Raw genomic sequence first — 21,065 nt, 5'->3', positions numbered from 1 at the left:
TCAGGTGGATGCCCACAACACACGTCAACCTGATTTAAATATATCTCCATTTGCATATTATTAAAGACTCCTGTCACCATATATTGAGCCTGAGACATACTTTCAAACTGCTCAGTTCACACAGATGTGAACCAGTCATGGGGATACCCCAAGGGGCGTAATGGTGAGTATAGCCCCTGGGGAAGAGGGGTTTGGCCAGCCAGTGGCCTGGCAATGCACCCTGGCACTGCCCATTGGCACAGCTTGGCAATGATAGGTTGGCACTACCAGATTGGCATCATGCCAAAGGAGTGGAAATTTGCAAATATTACATACTTGATCTAAAGTAAGGGAAAGTGATGAAGCCAGCAGTTACAGAACAGATCATTAAGAGCAGAGTTATCAGAGGTGTTCAAATACATGAATATTGAAGACTAAATAAGGAAAAATCATTTCCAGTGACAGAACTGCTCTGGCAAACAGAGAACACAGCTTTAAGATGTTACGGAAATCAACCAGAGGTGAGATGAAAGTTTAAAAAATATTCAGTGAAAAATCACATTTGAAAATAAAGAAGACATAATGATCTGTGTTCCAGAATGCACTACCCATTGCTGAAAGACATCTTGATGAATATGTATTTCACAAAATAAAACACTTTTCAAAGTAAGAGTTAACTGTCTTGATTGAGGAAAGTGAATTGTGGGAATATAGAATAATTGTGGACCCGGTTAGAAAAGAATCCCCATGGATCCAAGTGGAAAATGCAGAATAGCATTTCAGTTCAGTCCTTATTTCAGTTCTAAATGGCTAAGCCCTTATTCTGAGACTGTAGCCCCCTTCCTAAAGAGGGAAAATATTTTCTCACTGTCTAAAGTCCCTGAAGAATTTTATATGATCCAATTAGATCACTGCTTATGCATTTAAACTCCCAGGAAAATAGGCCCCATCTACTCAAACTCTGTCCACACAATCCCCTCATTGCAGGAACCACCTTAATGAATCTGTGTTACACTTTCTCTAGGAAAATTTAGGGTATAAAAGTCTGGTCTGCTTAATCTTTCTTAACGCGGCAATGCCTTCATCCCAGGAACCAGTGCAGTGAACCTTTACTGCACAAAGGCAAAGTATGTACTTTCTAAGTTCAGGAGACCCAAACTACATATTAACCTGGTGTAATCCCATATAATCACTATATAATTATAGTAAGACTTGTCAATTCTTCTACTACATCACTCTGCAATAAACACAAATGTAACCATTTTCTTTCCTAATTCCTGATCCAAGCCTTTGGAACCTTTCGACCTGACTATTCCAATGGATTCACTCCTGGATGGCCTCCCACATTCTCCCACCTATCTGTACTCATCTAATTCAGTACTCTCAAGGATCAATGATTTGAATTGCTCCAAAATTATTCTCTCTGTGCCTCCTACCTTGACGAGCTAGGCCAGTATTCATTGCTCATCCCTAGATGCCCTTCAGAAGGTGGTGCCTTCATCAATCACTGCAGTCCTTGAGGTGTAGATACACCTACAGTGCTGTTAGGGAGGAAATTCCATGAATTTGACCTAGTGACAGTGAACAAATGGTGATATATTTCCAAGTCAGGGTTGCGAGTAACTTGGAGGTGAACCTCCAGATGGTGGTGTTCCCAGGTATCTACTGCCCTTGTCCTTCTAGATGGTAGCAGTCATGGGTTTGGAAGGTGCTGCCTAGGGAGCATTGATGAGCTGCTGCCGTGCATCTTGTAGATAGTAACACGGCTGCCACTGTTCGACAGTGCTGGAAGGTGTGAATGTTTGTAGAAAGGGTAGCAGTCAAGCGGGATGCTTTGGCCTGGATGGTGTTGAGCTTTTTGAGTGTCTTTGGGGTTGCACTTATACAGGTAATGGATGATATTCCATTACTCACCTGACTTGTGCCTTGTAGATGGTGAACAGGCTTTTGGAGTCAGGAGATGAGATACTCGCTGCAGGATTCCTTGGGAGTGGGTGGGTGGTGGGAGGTTTGTGCCTCCGCTGCAGCATGTATTGCAGCTGTGAAGGCCATCCACCATTGGGCGGTAGCGGGTCACTGTTAATGGGTTTACCTACTGTTCACACCATCTGCAGTCAAGGAACCTGCGGCAGGAACAGCCAGAAAACCACGGCCCAGTCTAACCTACTGAGATTCTCCTGCTCCACTATCAATTGCTGATCCTTCATTACTATCCCTGAACTCAAGAATCTTCCACCTTGCCTACCTCACTGGAGAGGATGTTTCCTCCTGGTGAAGAGTCTAGAGAAACTAGGGGGTCCTTGTTTGAAAATAACTGGTTGCCCATTTAAAATAAAGATGAGGTGAAACTTTTTCACTCACAGGATCGTGAGTCTTTAGAACTTTCTTCCTAAAAAGATGATGGAAGCAGAATCTATGAATATTTTTAAGGCTGAGGTGGATAGACTCTTGGTAAGCAAGGGGATGACAGGTTATCGGGGGTCGGCGGGATGTAGATTTGAGGTTACTGTCAGATCAGCCATATCTTATGAAATGATGGCAGAGGCCCGAGGGGCTGAATGGCCCACTACTGCTCTTTGTTCATATATTCTCTTATTTTCTTAAGCTGCCTCAAAACCTACCTTGTTCACGGTGCTTCTGGTCACTTCCCTCATGAGTGCTTGGCTCAGTTGGAGCACTCTCTCCCTCTCCATATCTCTCTCTATTTTTCTCTCTCGATGTCACTATCCCTCTCTCTATTTAACAAAGAACAAAGAACAATACAGCACAGGAACAGGCCCTTCGGCCCTCCAAGCCCGTGCCGCTCCCTGGTCCAAACTAGACCATTCTTTTGTATCCCTCCATTTCCACTCCGTTCATATTGCTATCTAGATAAGTCTTAAACGTTCCTTTGTGTCTGAAAGTTCTGGGCTTATTCCAGCAATTAACACTTAGCAACTATATTCAGGGAGTGCTGCATTGCCAGAGGGCTATGATTCTGATGTGACATTAAACAATGGTCCCATCTGCTGTTACAGGTAGATACAGAAGACCACATTGGCGCAATCTGAAGAGGAGTAGGGAGATCTCATAGTATCCTGGGCAAAATTCATCATGTATCCAACAACTTTAAAATAGTAACCGGCCATATATTAATTTTCTATTTGTTGAAGCTTGCTCATTCGGCATCAGATTTGTTCAGAAAATGACATAAGAACATAAAACTAGGAGCAGGAGTAGGCCATCTGGCCCCTCGAGCCTGCTCCACCATTCAATAAGATCATGGCTGATCTTTTCATGGACTCAGCTCCACTTACCCGCCCGCTCACCATAACCCTTAATTCCTTTACTGTTCAAAAATCTATCTATCTTTGCATTAAAAACATTCAACGAAGTAGCCTCAACTGCTTCACTGGGCATGGAATTCCACAGATTCACAACCCTTTGGGTGAGGAAGTTCCTCCTCAACTCAGTTCTAAATCTGCTCCCCCATATTTTGAGGCCATGTCCCCTAGTTCTAGTTTCACCCACCAGTGGAAACAACCCCCCTGCTTCTATCTTATCTATTCCCTTCATAATTTTATATGTTTCTATAAGATCCCTCCTCATTCTTCTTAATTCCTATGAGTAGAGTCAGTCCCAGTTTACTCAGTCTCTCCTCATGAGTCAACACTCTCAACTCTGGAATCAACCTAGTGAATCTCCTCTGCACCCCCTCCAGTGCCATTATATCCTTTCTCAAGTATGGAGATCAAAACTGTATAAAGTACACCAGGTGTGGCCTCACCAGCACCTCATACAGCTCCAACGTAACCTCCCTGTTTCAAAACTTCATCCCTCTAGCAATGAAGGACAAAGTTCCATTTCCCTTCTTAATTACCTGCTGCACCTGCAAACCAACTTTTTATGATTCATGCACAAGGACACCCAGGTCCCTCTGCACAGCAGCATGTTGCAATTTTTTACCATGAAGGAGGCCATTGGGACAGAGTAATGGATCCCTAGCAAACAGTAACCATAACATAATAGAATTTAGCATTTAGTTTGAGGGTGAGAAAGGTCAGTCAGAAACAACTGGTATACGAAAATAAGGGTAATTGCAATGGTGAAGGAACAGCAAAGGAGTGGTGAAAAGTGGCAAATAACATTCATGCCACACAAGTGCCAGGAAATTACCATTTCCAAGATAAGATCCAACCATCGCCCCTTGACATTCAATGATATTATAGCTGAATCCCCCGCTATTAACATCCTGGGGATTAGCATAAAAAGAAACTTAACCAGACTAGCCATATAAATAGTGTGGCTACCAGAGCAGTTCAGAGGTTAGGAATCCTGTGGCGAATAACTTATCACCTTACCCCCCTCCCCCCCAAAAGCCTGTCCACCGGGGCGGCACGGTAGCACAGCGGTTAGCACTGCTGCTTCACAGCTCCAGGGTCCCGGGTTCGATTCCTGGCTCAGGTCACTGTCTGTGTGGAGTTTGCACATTCTCCTCGTGTCTGCGTGGGTTTCCTCCGGGTGCTCCGGTTTCCTCCCACAGTCCAAAGATGTGCGGGTTAGGTTGATTGGCCATGTTAAATTGCCCCTTAGTGTCCTGGGATGCGTAGGTTAGAGGGATTAGTGGGTAAATATGTGGGGGTAGGGCCTGGGTGGGATTGTGGTCGGTGCAGACTCGATGGGCCGAATGGCCTCCTTCTGCACTGTAGGGTTTCTACGATTCTTCTATGATTCACTACCTACAAGGCACAAGTTAGAAGTGTTATAGGATACTCTCCACTTGCCTGGGTGAGTACAGTTCCAACAATACTCAAAAAGTTCAACACCATCCAGAACAAAGCAACCCGTTTGATTGCTACCTCTTCCACAAAAATTAAGTCCCTCTGCCACCGATGAACAGTGGCAGCAGTGTGTACCATCTACAAGGTGCACTGCAGGAACTCACCAAGATTCCTTCGGCAGCACCTTCCAAACCCACGACTGCTACCATTTAGAAGGACAAAAGCAGTGATTGTCTGGGAAGACCACTACCTGGAAGTTTCCCTCCAAGTCACTCACCATCCTGACCTGGAAATATATTGCCCTTTCTTCACTATCATTGGGTCAAAATCCTGGAACCCCCGCTCCAAGAGCACTGCAGAGGTACCGACACTTCAGGAACTGCTGCAGTTCAAGAAGGTGGCTCACCACCACCTTCCGAAGGGCAACTAGTGATGGGGAATAAAGGCTGGCCTAGTCAGTAATGGCCACAACCCGTAAAATGAATAATAAAAAGATACTGCAAAGGAATGAGGGCACAGTTGGCTGGAGTGGATTTGAAAAGCTCTTCAGCATAAAGACATTGACGAGCAATGGTAGACAGTTATGAAAGTAGTTCATGACTCAAAAAGTTTTATTTATTAAGGATTAATAAATTAATTAATTAATCTCACCTTAAGTGTATGCCCTCTAGTATTTGACATTTCAATTCTGGGAAAAAGATTGTCAACCCTACCTATGCCTCTCATAATTTTAGAGACTTCTATCAAGTCTCCACTCAGCCTCCGGGTCGGATCAAGGAAAACCCCAAGGCTTTTTACTCTTATGTGAGGAATAAAAGAATGACCAGGGTGAGGCTGGGGCCGGTCAAGGACGGCAGTGGGAATTTGTGCATGGAGTCAGGAGAGATAGGAGAGGTGATGAATGAATACTTTTCTTCGGTGTTCACCAAGGAGAGGGGCCATGTTTTTGAGGAAGAGATGGTGTCACAGACTGATAGGCTGGAGGAAGTAGATGTTCGGAGGGAAGATGTACTCGCAATTTTGAATAAACTGAAAGTTGATAAGTCCCCTGGGCCTGATGAAATATATCCTAGGATTCTTTGGGAGGCAAGGGATGAGATAGCAGAGCCTTTGGCATTGATCTTTGCGTCCTCACTGTCCACGGGGGTGGTGCCAGAGGACTGGAGAATGGCGAATGTGGTTCCTCTGTTTAAGAAAGGGAATAGAAATGACCCTGGTAATTATAGGCCGGTTAGAACATAGAACAGTACAGCACAGAACAGGCCCTTCGGCCCACGATGTTGTGCCGAGCTTTATCTGAAACCAAGATCAAGCTATCCCACTCCCTATCATCCTGGTGTGCTCCATGTGCCTATCCAATAACCGCTTAAATGTTCCTAAAGTGTCTGACTCCACTATCACTGCAGGCAGTCCATTCCACACCCCAACCACTCTCTGCGTAAAGAACCTACCTCTGATATCCTTCCTGTATCTCCCACCACGAACCCTATAGTTATGCCCCCTTGTAATAGCTCCATCCACCCGAGGAAATAAGAACAAAGAACAAAGAACAATACAGCACAGGAACAGGCCCTTCGGCCCTCCAAGCCCGCGCCGCTCCCCGGTCCAGGATTGAATCCTGAATCCAGGATCCCCGCCCAATTTTCCAGCCTATCTACATACCAATATCCTATCCACCGAGCTGTCCCTCACAGCTACGATGCTTTGTTCATCACAACCTATTAACTCACCCCCACCCCCCCATTCCAGACCATGTGATCTCCAGGGAGAGGCGAAAACCCAGAGTGAAAACCCCAGGGCCAATATGGGGAAAACAAATCTGGGAAATTCCTCTCCGACCCCCTGAGGCGATCGAAACGAGTCCAGGAGATCACACTGGCCCTGATCAGAAAATGCTTCCCAACCCTATTCATTTCCACTTCCACGAACACCATCTGAATTCCCTGCCCCCGAGACAGGTTCCCAACTATCCGCAGTCTCGCTCTGTACTGGCACCAGCAAGATGATCATAGAATGATCTTTGAACGTTCACTCTATCTATCCCCTTCATCATTTTATAAACCTCTATTAAGTCTCCCCTCAGCCTCCTCCGCTCCAGAGAAGACAGCCCTAGCTCCCTCAACCTTTCCTCATAAGACCTACCCTCCAAACCAGGCAGCATCCTGGTAAATCTCCTCTGCACTCTTTCCAGCGCTTCCACATCCTTCTTATAATGAGGTGACCAGAACTGCACACAATAAGTCTTACTTCGGTGGTCGGTAAGTTGATGGAAAAGGTCCTTAGGGATAGGATTTACGACCATTTAGAAAGATGCAGCTTAATCCGGGTTAGTCAGCACGGATTTGTGAAGGGCAAGTCGTGCCTCACAAATTTGACAGAATTTTTTGAGGAGGTAACTAAGTGTGTAGATGAAGGTAGTGCAGTTGATGTCATATACATGGATTTTAGTAAGGCGTTTGATAAAGTCCCCCACGGTCGGCTTATGAAGAAAGTAAGGATGTGTGGGATAGAGGGAAGTTTGGCCGATTGGATAGGTAACTGGCTATCTAACAGAAGACAGAGGGTGGTGGTGGATGGAAAATTTTCGGACTGGAAACCGGTTACCAGTGGAGTGCCACAGGGATCAGTGCTTGGTCCTCTGCTCTTTGTAATTTTTATAAATGACTTGGAGGAGGGGGCTGAAGGGTGGATCAGTAAATTTGCTGATGACACCAAGATTGGTGGAGTAGTGGATGAGGTGGAGGGCTGTTGTAGGCTGCAAAGAGATATAGATAGGATGCAGAGCTGGGCTGAAAAATGGCAAATGGAGTTTAACCCTGACAAATGTGAGGTGATTCATCTTGGTAGGACAAATTTAAATGTGAATTACAGGGTCAAAGGTAGGGTTCTGAAGAATGTGGAGGAACAGAGAGATCTTGGGGTTCATACCCATAGATCTCTGAAGGTTGCCACTCAAGTGGATAGAGCCGTGAAGAAGGCCTATAGTGTGTTGGCGTTCATTAACAGGGGGTTTGAGTTTAAGAGCCGTGGGGTTATGCTGCAACTGTACAGGACCTTGGCGAGACCACATTTGGAATATTGTGTGCAATTCTGGTCACCTCACTACAAGAAGGATGTGGAGTCACTGGAAAGAGTGCAAAGGAGATTTACCAGGATGCTGCCTGGTTTGGAGGGTAGGTCTTATGAGGAAAGGTTGAGGGAACTTGGGCTTTTCTCTTTGGAGCAGAGGAGGTTGAGAGGAGACTTGATAGAGGTTTATAAGATGATGAGGGGGATAGATAGAGTGAACGTTCAAAGACTATTTCCTCGGGTGAATGGAGCAGTAACTAGGGGGCATAACTATAGGGTTCATGGTGGGAGATATAGGAAGGATGCCCGAGGTAGGTTTTTTACTCAGAGAGTGGTTGGGGTGTGGAATGGACTGCCTGCAGGGATAGTGGAGTCAGAAACTTTAGGAACATTTAAGAAGCTATTGGATAGGCACATGGAGCACTTCGGGATGATAGGGAGGAAATAGCTTGATCTGGGCTTCAGACAAAGCTCGGCACAACATCGTGGGCCGAAGGGCCTGTTCTGTGCTGTACTGTTCTATGTTCTAACAACAAGAGGAAATGATAGAAAGAAGAGCATTTCACTGATGGAGGCCCCATGCTACATCTGCAGGAGGAGATGGCATGCTAAATAATCTGGCGTCCTACCCAACAGGACTAGATAGATGGTCGAATATTTCCAATTGACACCACTGCATCGGCCCTGTAGGACCACAAAAATTGAAGTCAAACAGATTTCGGGTATTTTGCAATAAACAAACTTGTCAGTACAGCCAGTACTGAGGAGGCAGTTAGAATGTAAGCATTAGGATTGGGTCTGAGGGAATAAACATCTATTTGATGGACTGGGTCACTGGGGTCATTAGCTGCTTGCTAATTCGAGGCCTTTCAAGGTGAACAAAGCAGCCTCGGAAATGGAGAAGTGCAGTCAATCCTTATGATGGACATCAAAGTCAGCAAGGAAGTGGTAAGGGTAGTGATACCATTATTAAAAGTCAAAAAGGCTGGAGGATCATTTTTTCTTTGAATTCATTCGTGGAACATGGGTGTCGCAGGCAGGCCTGCCCCCGCCTGCTATGATTCCTGTGGCAGGCGGGACAGGAAAATTCTGCCCTATATGTTCAATGTTTCTATGAATTCACTACCACAAAAAGTAGTTGAGGCAAAACGTTGGGGTGACATAGTGGTTAGCACTGCTGCCTCACAGCGCCAGGAACCCAGGATCAATTCCCAGCTTGGGTCACTGTCTGTGCGCAGTTTGCATGTTCTCCCCATGTCTGCATGGGTTTCCTCCGGGTGCTCCGGTTTCCCCCCCCAGTCCGAAAGACATGGTGGTTAGGTGGATTGGCGATACTAAATTCTCCCTCAGTGTACCCGAACAGTCATGGAGTGTTGCGACTAGGGGATTGACATAGTAACTTCATTGCAGTGTTAATGTAAGCCTACTTGTGACTAATCAATAAATAAAAACCGTTGTGGGATTTCAAAGGAAATTAGATATAGTTCTTGGGGCTAAAGACATCTAGGGATATGGAAGGGGGAAAATGGGGGAAATCAGCATATTGAATATCAGCCATGGTCATAATGAATGATGGAGCAGGCTCAAAGGGGCGAATGGCCTCCTCCTGCTTCTTGTTTCTGTGAATTGATCTGAACCAACTCAGATATTGGCAATGCACAAATTCCAGATCTTAGAATAAAGTGGATGATCAGCACGAGTAATCCAGGAATGAGTGGATCGCAACCAGACCAGGGGTAAAATTGATGTTTTTTTTGATAGTTTACTGCTGGGCAAGAGTACAGGAAAGTTCTGAACAAATTGCAGATGAGGGCCTTCATGGGGGTGCATATAGAAGAATGATGATAGACTTGCATACCAAAGTGGTGGGTACATTATCCAGATCGTCAGGCAGCCTCCTGTCACCATTGAGGAGAATGGTTATGCCTGGCACCAATTTGGCAGAGGGCATCATCAAACTTACCTTTTCCACAGTCTCTACACAATTCAATTTTCAAGTTGACACCACCGTAGTGGGTCGGATCTCAAACAATGACAAGAGAGCACAGGAATGAGATAGAGAATCTGGTGAACTGGTGCGGCAACAATAATCTCTCCCTCAATGTCATCAAAACGAAGGAGATTGTCATCGACTTCAGGAAGTGTAAAGAAGAACATGCCCCTGTCTACATCAATGGGGACGAAGTAGAAAGGGTCAAGACCTTCAAGTTTTTAGGTGCCCAGATCACCAACAACGTGTCCTGGTCCCCCCCATGCCGACACTGTAGTTTAGAAAGCCCACCAACACCTCTACTTTCTCAGAAGACTAAGGAAATTTGGCATGTCAGCTACAACTCTCACCAACTTTTACAGATGCACCATAGAAAGCATTCTTTCTGGTTGTATCACAGCTTGGTATGGCTCCTGCTCTGTCCAAGACTGCAAGGAACTACAAAAGGTCGTGAATGTAGCCCAATCCATCACGCAAACCAGCTTCCCATTCATTGACTCTGTCTACACTTCCCACTGCCTCGGCAAAGCAGCCAGCATAATTAAGGACCCCACGCACCCCAGACATTCTCTCTTCCATCTTCTCCCGTTGGGAAAACAATACAAAAGTCTGAGGTCACGTACCAACTGACTCAAGAACAGCTTCTTCCTTTCTGCTGTCAGACTTTTGAATGGACTTACTTCGCATTAAGTTGATCTTTCTCTACACCCTAGCTATTACTGTAACACTACATTCTGCACTCTCTCATTTCCTTCTCTATGAACGGTATGCTTTGTCTGCATAGCGTGCAAGAAACAATATTTTTCACTATATGCTAATACGTGACAATAATGAATCAAATCAATCTTGCTGTCATCCGAGAGTCATCAACACTGCCAATTCTGCCCACGCGTTTGTCACAATCTTTGTGGGGCCAGGATATCTCCTACACCAGGATGACAACACACTTGTACTTCAGGATAAGGGACAAGGCCTCCAGATATATCCTTTCAGATATTTTGCAATAGAAAAGAAATTGCCAAAACTTACATTACTTCCAATTTGGCTGCCTGATCCTTTAAGGAATAGTAAAGCAAGGCACACTTTGCAGCCTTACACCCAATACTGATGAACCAATCTGTACAAAGGATATTTGCCACATTGGCTGGTTGTGTGCGAGATGTTAAAATTGTGCTGATTCAAGGTACATTAAGGAAACGTACCTTTCTGCTCTCTGCCTCAAACTGAAGCAGGCTGCACTGAAAGTGGTCAGTGGTGCAGTACTCCGCTGGAAGGTAGGCCTCCACAACACCACTCCAGTGCTGTATGACCAAATTTCCAGCCCAAAAAAACCTCAAGAGTATTCCAGCCCAGCCCATTCACTGAGTAAAACACATTTCTTCTTGCCCATTTGAGAATATAAGGGGAAGAGCACAGTATCTCCACATCTGTACAACCCTCTGTGGTAAAAAATTCCACAAATCCACTGCCCTTGAGAAGAAATTCCTCCTTATTTCTGCCTTAAGTGGGTGATCCCTTACTCAGATTATGCCCTCTGACTTAGACTCTCGCAAAGGGAAAACCCCCTCTCAGCAATCTACCCTATCAAGCTCCCTGAAATCCTGTGTCTCAATAAGGTTGTGTCTCATTCTTCTAAACTCCAATGAACACAGACCCAACCTACTCAATCTCTTCGCATAAGAAAATCCCTTTGTGCCTAGAATCAACCAAGTGAACCTTCTTTGGACTGCCAGTATATCTTTCCTTAGATGAGGACCAAAACTGTTTGCCAGCACCTCCCATCCCACCACAGAACAAGGCAGTCATAATGCATTGCTTGTATGTTTACACTGAAAAAAATAAGTTCTGTAATGATACGCCAAGGCCACCATCAAAATGGTTGATTCCACATGAATGATAGTCACACTACAGACTATTTTCAAGTACCTTTCTCGGAATTCATCTGGACCACTTTAGTAATTCTAACATGTTCAAGAACTGGTTTCGTTTTGCAGCAAAGACATTGCCGTAGGTTAAATATTTTATAGTTTTCCAAGGACAAAGGTGTCTGTTCTGATCGCAAAGATGCTTTCTTGTTCCCTTCTGCACCATGATCTGGATTTCCCAATGTTTGTGTAATTTCCACACCAGGATAGTACTTTTACCAAGGCCAGAATCTCACATTGTGTAAGTATAATTTAAGGAATTCTCAATGTCCAATAATGAAAGACAATCTACAACAACAACAACAACACAAAAACATTTTATTTTGCAAACATTTTATTTTGTAAAAAAGCTTAACTGCTTCTCAGGAATAGAAAGTTGTAAAGTGCGCAAGATTAAAAAAAAAATCAAGTTACACGCCTTGTTATGTTAATTAAAAACAATAATATAAACAGGACTGCTTGCTGACACATTCAAAGTCTGAGTTTTCAGGTCCTTTACCCGACATTAAGTTCAAAATCATAATCGCAGCAAAATAAAATCAAGCAGTCAAGAATCAAGATGTGCATTAAACAGACAGCACACCTCCATATTAGAATTGATCATCAATGGAAAGTTGAATGGTTCCTTGAAATGTAAATATTTGGTGGCAAGAATTTTCGTTCTGTCATTATGTTAGCTGACAAAGATTTGGTGCAGTTCATAAATAGCAGCAGTATATGGGAGAACACAAACATGCATGTCAACATGCTGGCTGCATTAGCTCACTTTAGCGCATCAGTCTTTCATCGAATAGAAATTTGATACATAAAATGTTAAAATCTATTCCTTAGATCTGCATTGGTTTGATTGTTGAAAGCCAACTCACATTTTGCGGCTGCAGGTAGCAAAATAATCACATCATGAGGTTCAATGATTCAAGCTGGCAATTTTCCTCAGAAAGGGTACAGAGCATTCCACATTGCTTTAGTTTGAATTGCTGCTGTTGGATCGTCATAATTTAGGAGATTTCCATTCCACATGCCTATGCCACGGAGATTGAGTTTCTTGATGAGAGATGCCTTAATTGAAATGCTCTGTGGATCATCATACCAAACCTCATGGTATGTACCATTAACCTGCCATGAAAATTAAGAGTTACACAAATAGCAGCTAAAGTACAAATGATTTAATAGGTTACTGCGTGTTACAATAAAACAAAACCATTCATCTGCTAACATCCTGCAGCATAATTTCAGGCCAACGATAGACCTGTGTTACTTAAAGCTCTGTTTTTTTATTCTTTAAGAAGTCTCACAACACCAGGTTAAAGTCCAACAGGTTTATTTGGTAGCAAATACCATAAGCTTTCGGAGCGCTGCTCCTTCGTCAGCTGGAGTGGAAATGTGCTCTCAAACAGTGCACAGAGACACAAAATCAAGTTACAGAATACTGATTAGAATGCGAATCCTTACAACCAGCCAGGTCTCAAAGGTACAGACAATGTGGGTGGAGGGAGCATTGTCTGTACCTTTAAGACCTGGCTGGCTGTAAGGATTCGCATTCTAATCAGTATTCTGTAACTTGATTTTGTCTCTCTGTGCACTGTTTGAGAGCACATTTCCACTCCAGCTGACGAAGGAGCAGCGCTCCGAAAGCTTATGGTATTTGCTACCAAATAAACCTGTTGGACTTTAAACTGGTGTTGTGAGACTTCTTACTGTGTTCACCCCAGTCCAACGCCGGCATCTCCACATCATTTTTATTCTTTCACAGGACGCGAGCAGGCCAGCATTTAAAGTGCCCTTGAAAGCTGGTGTAGAGCTAGGTTCTTGAAGCACTGCAGTCCACATGGTGTAGGTACACCCACAGCTGTTAGGAAGGGAGTTCCAGGATTTTGATGCCATGACAGTGAAAGAACAAAATATGGGTTAGAGGGAAACCTACAGCTGGTGGTGCCTCCATGTGTCTGCTACCTTTATCCTTCTAGATGGTACAGCTCATAGGATCCCTACAGTGCAGAAGGAGGCCATTCGTCCCATCGAATCTGCACCGACCACAATCCCACGCAGGCCCTATTCCTGTAACCCCGCATATTTAACCTGCTAATCCTCCTGACACTAAAGGGCAATTTAGCATGGCCAATCAACCTAGCCCACACATCTTTGGTCATAGATTTGGAAGGTGCTGGCAAAGAAGCCTTGATAAATTGCTCCAGTGCTTCCCATAGGTGGTACACACTGCCAGCACTGACCATCATTGGTGAAGTGAGAATATTGAAGGTGCTGGGTGGGTGTCAGACTATTTTGTCCTGAATAATGCTGAGTTTCTTGCCCTCAAGAACATGGTGGTGAGCTGCCATCTTGAACATGGTCCGAAGCTGCTCCAGTGTTGCTAGAGCTCAAGTAAGTGGAGAGTATTCCATCCCATTCCTAACTTGTGCCTTATAGATAGATGGTGGACAGGATTTGGAGTAGGGGATGAACTTTTCACCAGAGAATCTCCAGCCTCTGACCTGCTCTTCAAGCCACAGTATTTGTATGGCTAGTCCAGTTCAGTTCCTGGTCAATGGTAACCCTCAAGATGTTGATAGTAGGGGATTCACCAATGGTAATGCCATTGAAAGTCATGGGGACATCGTTAGATTATCTTGTTGAAAATGGTCATTGCCTGACACTCAAGTGGCAAGAAACATTTATGCCACACATCAACCTAAGACCGAATGTTATCCAGGTCCTGTTACATATGGCCAGGGACTGATGCTTCAATATTCTAGTTGTCAAGGGTAGTGCTTAACAGTACAATTATCAGCACACATCCCCACTTCTGACCTAATGATGATGGTGGGATAAGGGGAGGTGGTCAGTGATGAAGCATCTGACGATGGTTGGACTGAGGACACGACCCTGAGGATCTCTGACTGCAAAGTCCTAACTGAGATGATTGACCCCAACAACCATAACCATGTTCAGAGAAACAAAGAATAGGAGCAGTAGACATTTGAGCCTGCTCTGCCATTCTGTATCATGGCTGATCAGCCAACTCAATAGCCTGACCCTATCTTCATATCTCTTGATCGCTTTCACCCCAAGAGCTACATCTAACTCATTCTTGAAAACACAAGGGTGGGATTTTACAGCCACGCTCATCCCAAAACCATAAAATCCCACCCGAGGTCAACAGACCTTTACATGCTCCACTCCTCACTTGCTCTGATTCCCGTGGCAGGCGGGACAGGAAAATTTGCCCTACAATGTTTTGCTTTCCGTGGTAGCAACTTCCACAGGCTTACCACTGGGTTAAGAAATTTCTCATCATCTCAGTCCTAAAAGGGTTACCCCTCTTTTATTTAGACTATGACTCCTGGTTGCATTCTGGGGTAGTGCCGGTTGATTGGAAAACGGCTAATGTTACGCCGCTGTTTAAAAAAGGAAGGAGACAAAAGGCGGGTAACTATAGGCCGGTCAGCTTAACGTCTGTAGTAGGGAAAATGCTGGAATCCATTATTAAAGAGGAGATAGCAGGGCATCTGGATAGAAATGGTTCGATCAATCAGACGCAGCATGGATTCATGAGGGGAAAGTCGTGCTTGACAAACATGTTGGATTTTTATGAAGATGTGACTAGGGCGGTTGATGGAGGAGAACCGGTGGATGCGGTGTTTTTGGATTTCCAAAAGGCGTTTGATAAGGTGCCCCATAAAAGGCTGCTGAAGAAGATTAGGGCACACGGAGTTGGGGGTAGTGTGTTAAAGTGGATTGGGGACTGGCTATCCGACAGGAAGCAAAGAGTCGGAATAAATGGGTGTTTTTCCGGTTGGAGGAAGGTAACTAGTGGCGTGCCGCAGGGATCGGTACTCGGGCCGCAACTGTTTATCATTTATATAGATGATCTGGAGGAGGGGACGGAGTGTAGGGTAACGAAGTTTGCAGACGACACAAAGATAAGTGGAAAAGTGAATCGTGTGGAGGACGGAGAAGATCTGCAGAGAGATTTGGACAGGCTGAGTGAGTGGGCGAGGATATGGCAAATGGAGTATAACGTTGAGAAATGCGAGGTTATACACTTTGGAGGAAATAATAACAAATGGGATTACTATCTCAATGGAAACAAATTAAAACATGCTACCGTGCAAAGGGACCTGGGGGTCCTTGTGCATGAGACGCAAAAGCCCAGTCTGCAGGTACAACAGGTGATCAAGGCGGCAAATGGGATGTTGGCCTATATTGCGAGGGGGATAGAATATAAAAGCAGGGATGTCTTGATGCACCTGTACAGGGCATTGGTGAGGCCGCAGTTGGAATACTGTGTGCAGTATTGGTCCCCTTATATGAGGAAGGATATATTGGCATTGGAGGGAGTGCAGAGAAGGTTCACCAGGTTGATACCGGAGATGAGGGGTTTGGATTATGAGGAGAGGCTGAGGAGATTGGGTTTGTACTCGTTGGAGTTTAGAAGGATGAGGGGGGGATCTTATGGAGACTTATAAGATAATGCGGGGGCTGGATAGGGTGGAGGCGGAGAGATTCTTTCCACTTAGTAAGGAAGTTAAAACTAGAGGACACAGCCTCAAAATAAAGGGGGGTCGGTTTAAGACAGAGTTGAGGAGGAACTTCTTCTCCCAGAGGGTGGTGAATCTCTGGAATTCTCTGCCCACTGAGGTGGTGGAGGCTACCTCGCTGAATATGTTTAAAGCGCGGATGGATGGATTCCTGATCGGTAAGGGAATTAAGGGTTATGGGGATCAGGCGGGTAAGTGGTACTGATCCACGTCAGATCAGCCATGATCTTATTGAATGGCGGGGCAGGCTCGAGGGGCTAGATGGCCTACTCCTGCTCCTATTTCTTATGTTCTTATGTTCTGGACTCTCTCACTATCAGGAATATGATTCTAAGATCTACCCTATCTAAAACCTACCCTATCTAAAACCTACCCTATCTAGTCCTATTAGAATTTTATAGGTTTTTATGAGATCCACCCTCATTCGCCTAAACTTGAGCGAATATAATCCTAACCAACTCAATTGCTCCTCAATGTCAGTCCCGAAATTCCAGGAATCAGTCTGGTAAACCATCACAATACAAACTCCCTCGATAGCAAGAACATCCTTCCTCAGAAGAGATCATCAAAACTGCACACAGTATTCCAGGTATGGCCTCACCAAAGCCCTGTTTAATTGCGACAAGACCTCCCTGCCTCTGAAGTCAAATCCTCTCACTATGACGGCTCACATCTCTTTTGCTTCTTTAACACCTGCTGCACCTGCATGCTTACCTTCAATGAATGGTGCACAAGGATACCCAGGTCTTGCTGCACACTCCCCTCTCAATTTATAGCCAGGTAATAATCTGCCTTCACTATCAAAGTGGATAACCTCACATTTACCCACATTATATTGCATCTGCCATGCATTAACTTATCTAAATGACACTGAAGATCTCTAATCTTCCTCACAGCTCATCCTCCCACCCAGCTTTGTCATCTGCAAATTTGGAGATATTGCATTTAGTCCTCTCATTTAAATCATTAATATGTCGTGAATAGTGGGGTCCCAGCATTGATCCCTGCAGTACCCCACCAGTCACTGCCTGCCATTCAGAATTAGACCCGTTTATTCCTACTCTGCTTCCAGTCTGCCAACCAGTTTATATCCACCTGACTACCCCATATCCCATGCATTTTAATTTTACATGCTAATTTCTTATGTGGGACTTTGTCGAAAGCCTTCTGTTCCTTTGTGCTAGGTATGCCTCTGACCAGCGGAGAGTTTCACCTTGCCCCTTCCCCCAATTCCTATTGACTGTAGTTTTCTCAAGAAGTCCTGGATGCCACACTCTGCTCAAATGTGGCCTTGATGTCAAGGACCGTCACTCTCATCACACTGAATACCACGGAATGTCAAAGACATGATCAAGCCCAGTATCAAAAATTTTTAACATAGAAGAAAGGTCCCAAGGTGCTTCATGGAAGTGATTACCAAACAAAATTTGAAACTGAGCCACGCAGAGATATTTTGGGACAGGTGATCAAAGGTGGTGATTTTTAAAGGAGCATCTTCAAGGAGGAAAGAAGCAGAAATTAGATAAGATGAGGTGGAGAGAATTAGGGACAGAAATCTAGTGCTGAGGACAGAGACAGCTTATGGCATGGTTGCGCTAAAAAAAATGGTGGATTGGAAAGAAGCCAGAATTGAAGAATGGCAATCATCTCAAGAGGCCCTTTAGGAGGATACATTTGTAAGAAGGGGCACACATCATGTAGATCTGAAACAAGGTACAACAGCAAGAACAAAAGTGTCGGGTCAACAGGTGCTGGCCAGAAGAGTTTTGGATGAGTTCAGACTTGAGGATGAAAAATGGGAGGCGGGTGAGTACAGCATTGGATAATCATTTCTGGCACAGATAAAGATTTGAGAAGATGTCTTCAACTGGTTGTACACGATGATTTTTAGAAAACTGAAGTGGATTTGCCACTTTGTATTTCCAATTTTCTTGTCAATTCTCCAACTACATGCATTTCCACTCTACAATGAAGGTATTTCCAACTTTGCCCAATCTTCTACTCAGACCGTTGAGTCAAGAAGGACTGCAATGCTGCCATTCTACCAAGAAAATTACAGTACATAGATCTCCACTGTGCTATAGTAACAGCACAGAAAATGCTGGAAATACTCAGGTCTGGAAAGAGATGTTTCAAGTCTGTGATCTCTGTTCCCCTCTCAGTAAATGCTGCCAGACCTGCTGAGTATTTCCATCATTTTCAGCTTCTGTTTTTAATTTTAGATTCCAACATTGACAGTTGACTGGATGGAGCTACCTTTTTGAAAATATATTTTTGGAGAAGTGTGTTATTTTGTAAAGGAGGCTGTGTGTGCGTGTATGTGTGTTAGGTGCACACGCAAATCATTTAATTAACGTGGGGAAAGGCTAACAGATAACTTCTCTGGGAGAGCTGATAAGGGGGTAAAATCCTAAATGCATAATTTGTAATAAGGCCCTGGTGAAGTGGATTTATAAATAAATAGGCTAGGTTTAAAAAAAATGCATAGAAGATAGATAGGGGCTTGGCTTTTCAGCTGTTAAAATTTAAAAGAGAGAATGGAACCTTTAAAAATTAGAAGGTTTCATAAGTAAACAACGGAAGGTTATAAAAATTTATTTGACCTAAAAGGGGAAGCAATAGGAAGAATCATGTTTTTGGAAAAGCCAAGTTCAAACAGCTGCTGAGGATAACGGAATCAAAGACGAAAGGGAAAAAATATTTAAGAGATGTTTAGTTGAGCCGGTGAGGAAGATATCCTGGGGGCAACTCGACGCTGAGAGAAATTTTGAAATCTGAAGATGCCATCCAGAAGTCAGAAGAATTTTTGTTTCAGAAAGCAGTCATGGTTCTGCATGTTCTTAGATTTTGTTGCGTGTCCGAACTGAGTGAGTTTTTTGCGGGATGTTTTGTAAGACTGTTCCATCTGTGTAACTGTAATCTATTGCATTTAAGTTTTCTTTCTTGCTAATAAACTTTCTAACCGTACCACCATGCAGCCATTGATTAGTCTTACCTTGTAGATAAAATATGGAGCTTTCTGGTCATCATCCCAAAATCTGCCACTGATTGATTTGGGGAGTTGCTCCATGATCCTTTTGTATGGAACCTGAGGTCCAGCTAAATCACTGCAAGGGGCACCTCTAAAAGGAATGCTTTGGATTACACATTTGCCAGCCTGAAAAATGCAAATATGGAGAATAAATAGTCTGTTACTGCACAATATTTGTATGGACCAGCCATGTGACCGTCAACCTTCCATTCCAAATTGTTAATATAATTAGTTCACGAACTTCCAAAATGTAGGAGTGGCATAATTGATCCCCAACGTAAAAGGTTCTGAAGGACAAATTAGAGAAGCTTATACCTTACAGTTAAGAAAGACGGTTCTCACTAAAATGAGGAAGTTAAATGGTACATTTATAGATAGGGAGAATGTTGTAGCTTCAAATGGATAGCAATAATTTTGAACATAGCAGATTAAGGAAGGGCCCAGTTAATGTGTTTAACATGAGCAGTTATAGAAAGAGAAACCTCTGGTAGGAGAGCCCAGAAAAGGGCAGCATGACTTAAAGTTAAAGCTAGGCTCTTCAGGGATAATGTCAAGAACCACTGCTTCACAAAGAAAGCGAAATTCCAGAGCACTGTATCACCAAAAACTATTCAGGATCGTTCAAGTGAAGATGTCAAAACAGAGATAGATGGATTTTTGTTTGACAAAAAAAAACACATTTAAAATATTAAAATGTTCCAAGGTCCTTTTCACAAACTTTATCCAACAAAAATCTGAACCAGACAAAGATATGTTAGGGCAAAAGCTTTGAAGAGGTAGGTTTTAAAGAGGAACAGAAGTAGGGTCAGGGATTTGACGAGAAGGATGTGAATTTTTCCAATGTTGCTGAACTGGGAGCCAGTGAAGGTCAGCAAACTGAGGGAAGTTGAGCGAACATGACTGTGTAAGTTAGGACAAAGGCAGCAGTTTTGTACATCCTCAACTTTGCGAAGGGGATATAAATATGGGAGACCTGCCAGGTCTACATTCAATAGAGGTAACAAAGGGATAGATGATGGTTTTGGCAGTTGATAAGCTGAGGCAAGAGCAGAGTCAACGACACTACCAAGGTGAAAATGAGTAATCTTAGTGATGGCATGGATACATGGTTAGAAACTCACCTTGGGGGCCAGATGTGACACCAAGGTTGCAAACAGTCCATTCTGCCAGGGAGTGCTGGCAGGGAGAAGGATGGATTTGGTGGCAAGGGAATAAAATTTATGACTGGGACTGAAGACAGTGGTTTCAGTCTCTCAGTTTTTATGTTGGTAGAAAGTTCTGTTCTTCCAGAATTGGATTGTCAGACAAACAATCTGACAGTTTAGACATAGTGGAAGGACAAGTGAGGCAGTGGAAAGATAGAGCCAGACAGGTGTTATAAGCATAAATGTGAAAACTGACTTCGTGGTCAGTTGATGTCACCAAAAGGTGGTGGGTTGATGAGAAATAGGAGGGGGAGGCCAAAAGTACATCCTTAAGGGGATACTAGTGGTAACAATGCAGGAGCAGCACTGTACGATGGAGGGGGAAACCTGGTCAGTGGGATTTGAACATGAAGTTCTGAGAAAGGAGGAAAAGATTTGGGGACAACAACATGCTTGAGAGAAGAGGTGTTGGGTATTAAGCTATGGAAGCAAGACAAGTAGATGGATTAAAGATAGAAATCAGCCACTATCTAATTGATTGGGGCAATTGGCTTGAGTGGCTGAATAGCCCACTCCTGTTGTTATGTCCACATGTATAAAAGTGAAATGCTTTAAGAAAAGATCAGAG

General features: G+C 43.9%; 1 protein-coding gene across 1 annotated transcript in view; it reads right to left on the bottom strand.

Moving 5' to 3' along the window:
* Positions 1-12,013: 12,013 nt before the first annotated feature.
* The window catches only part of LOC144497566 (di-N-acetylchitobiase-like), a 34,397-nt gene continuing 25,345 nt past the window's right edge, over positions 12,014-21,065 (bottom strand). Inside the window, exons 6-7 of the mRNA XM_078218993.1 lie at positions 19,257-19,418; positions 12,014-12,839 (exon numbers count right to left, since the gene is read on the bottom strand). Of these exons, the coding sequence (XP_078075119.1) occupies positions 12,657-12,839; positions 19,257-19,418 (345 nt within the window). The 3' untranslated portion in view covers positions 12,014-12,656. The remainder of the gene's footprint in view (positions 12,840-19,256; positions 19,419-21,065) is intronic.

This window comes from Mustelus asterias, chromosome 8 (assembly GCF_964213995.1).
Source record: "Mustelus asterias chromosome 8, sMusAst1.hap1.1, whole genome shotgun sequence".
NCBI classification, from domain to species: Eukaryota; Metazoa; Chordata; class Chondrichthyes; order Carcharhiniformes; family Triakidae; genus Mustelus; species Mustelus asterias.
This window is presented reverse-complemented; position numbering and strand designations above follow the sequence as displayed.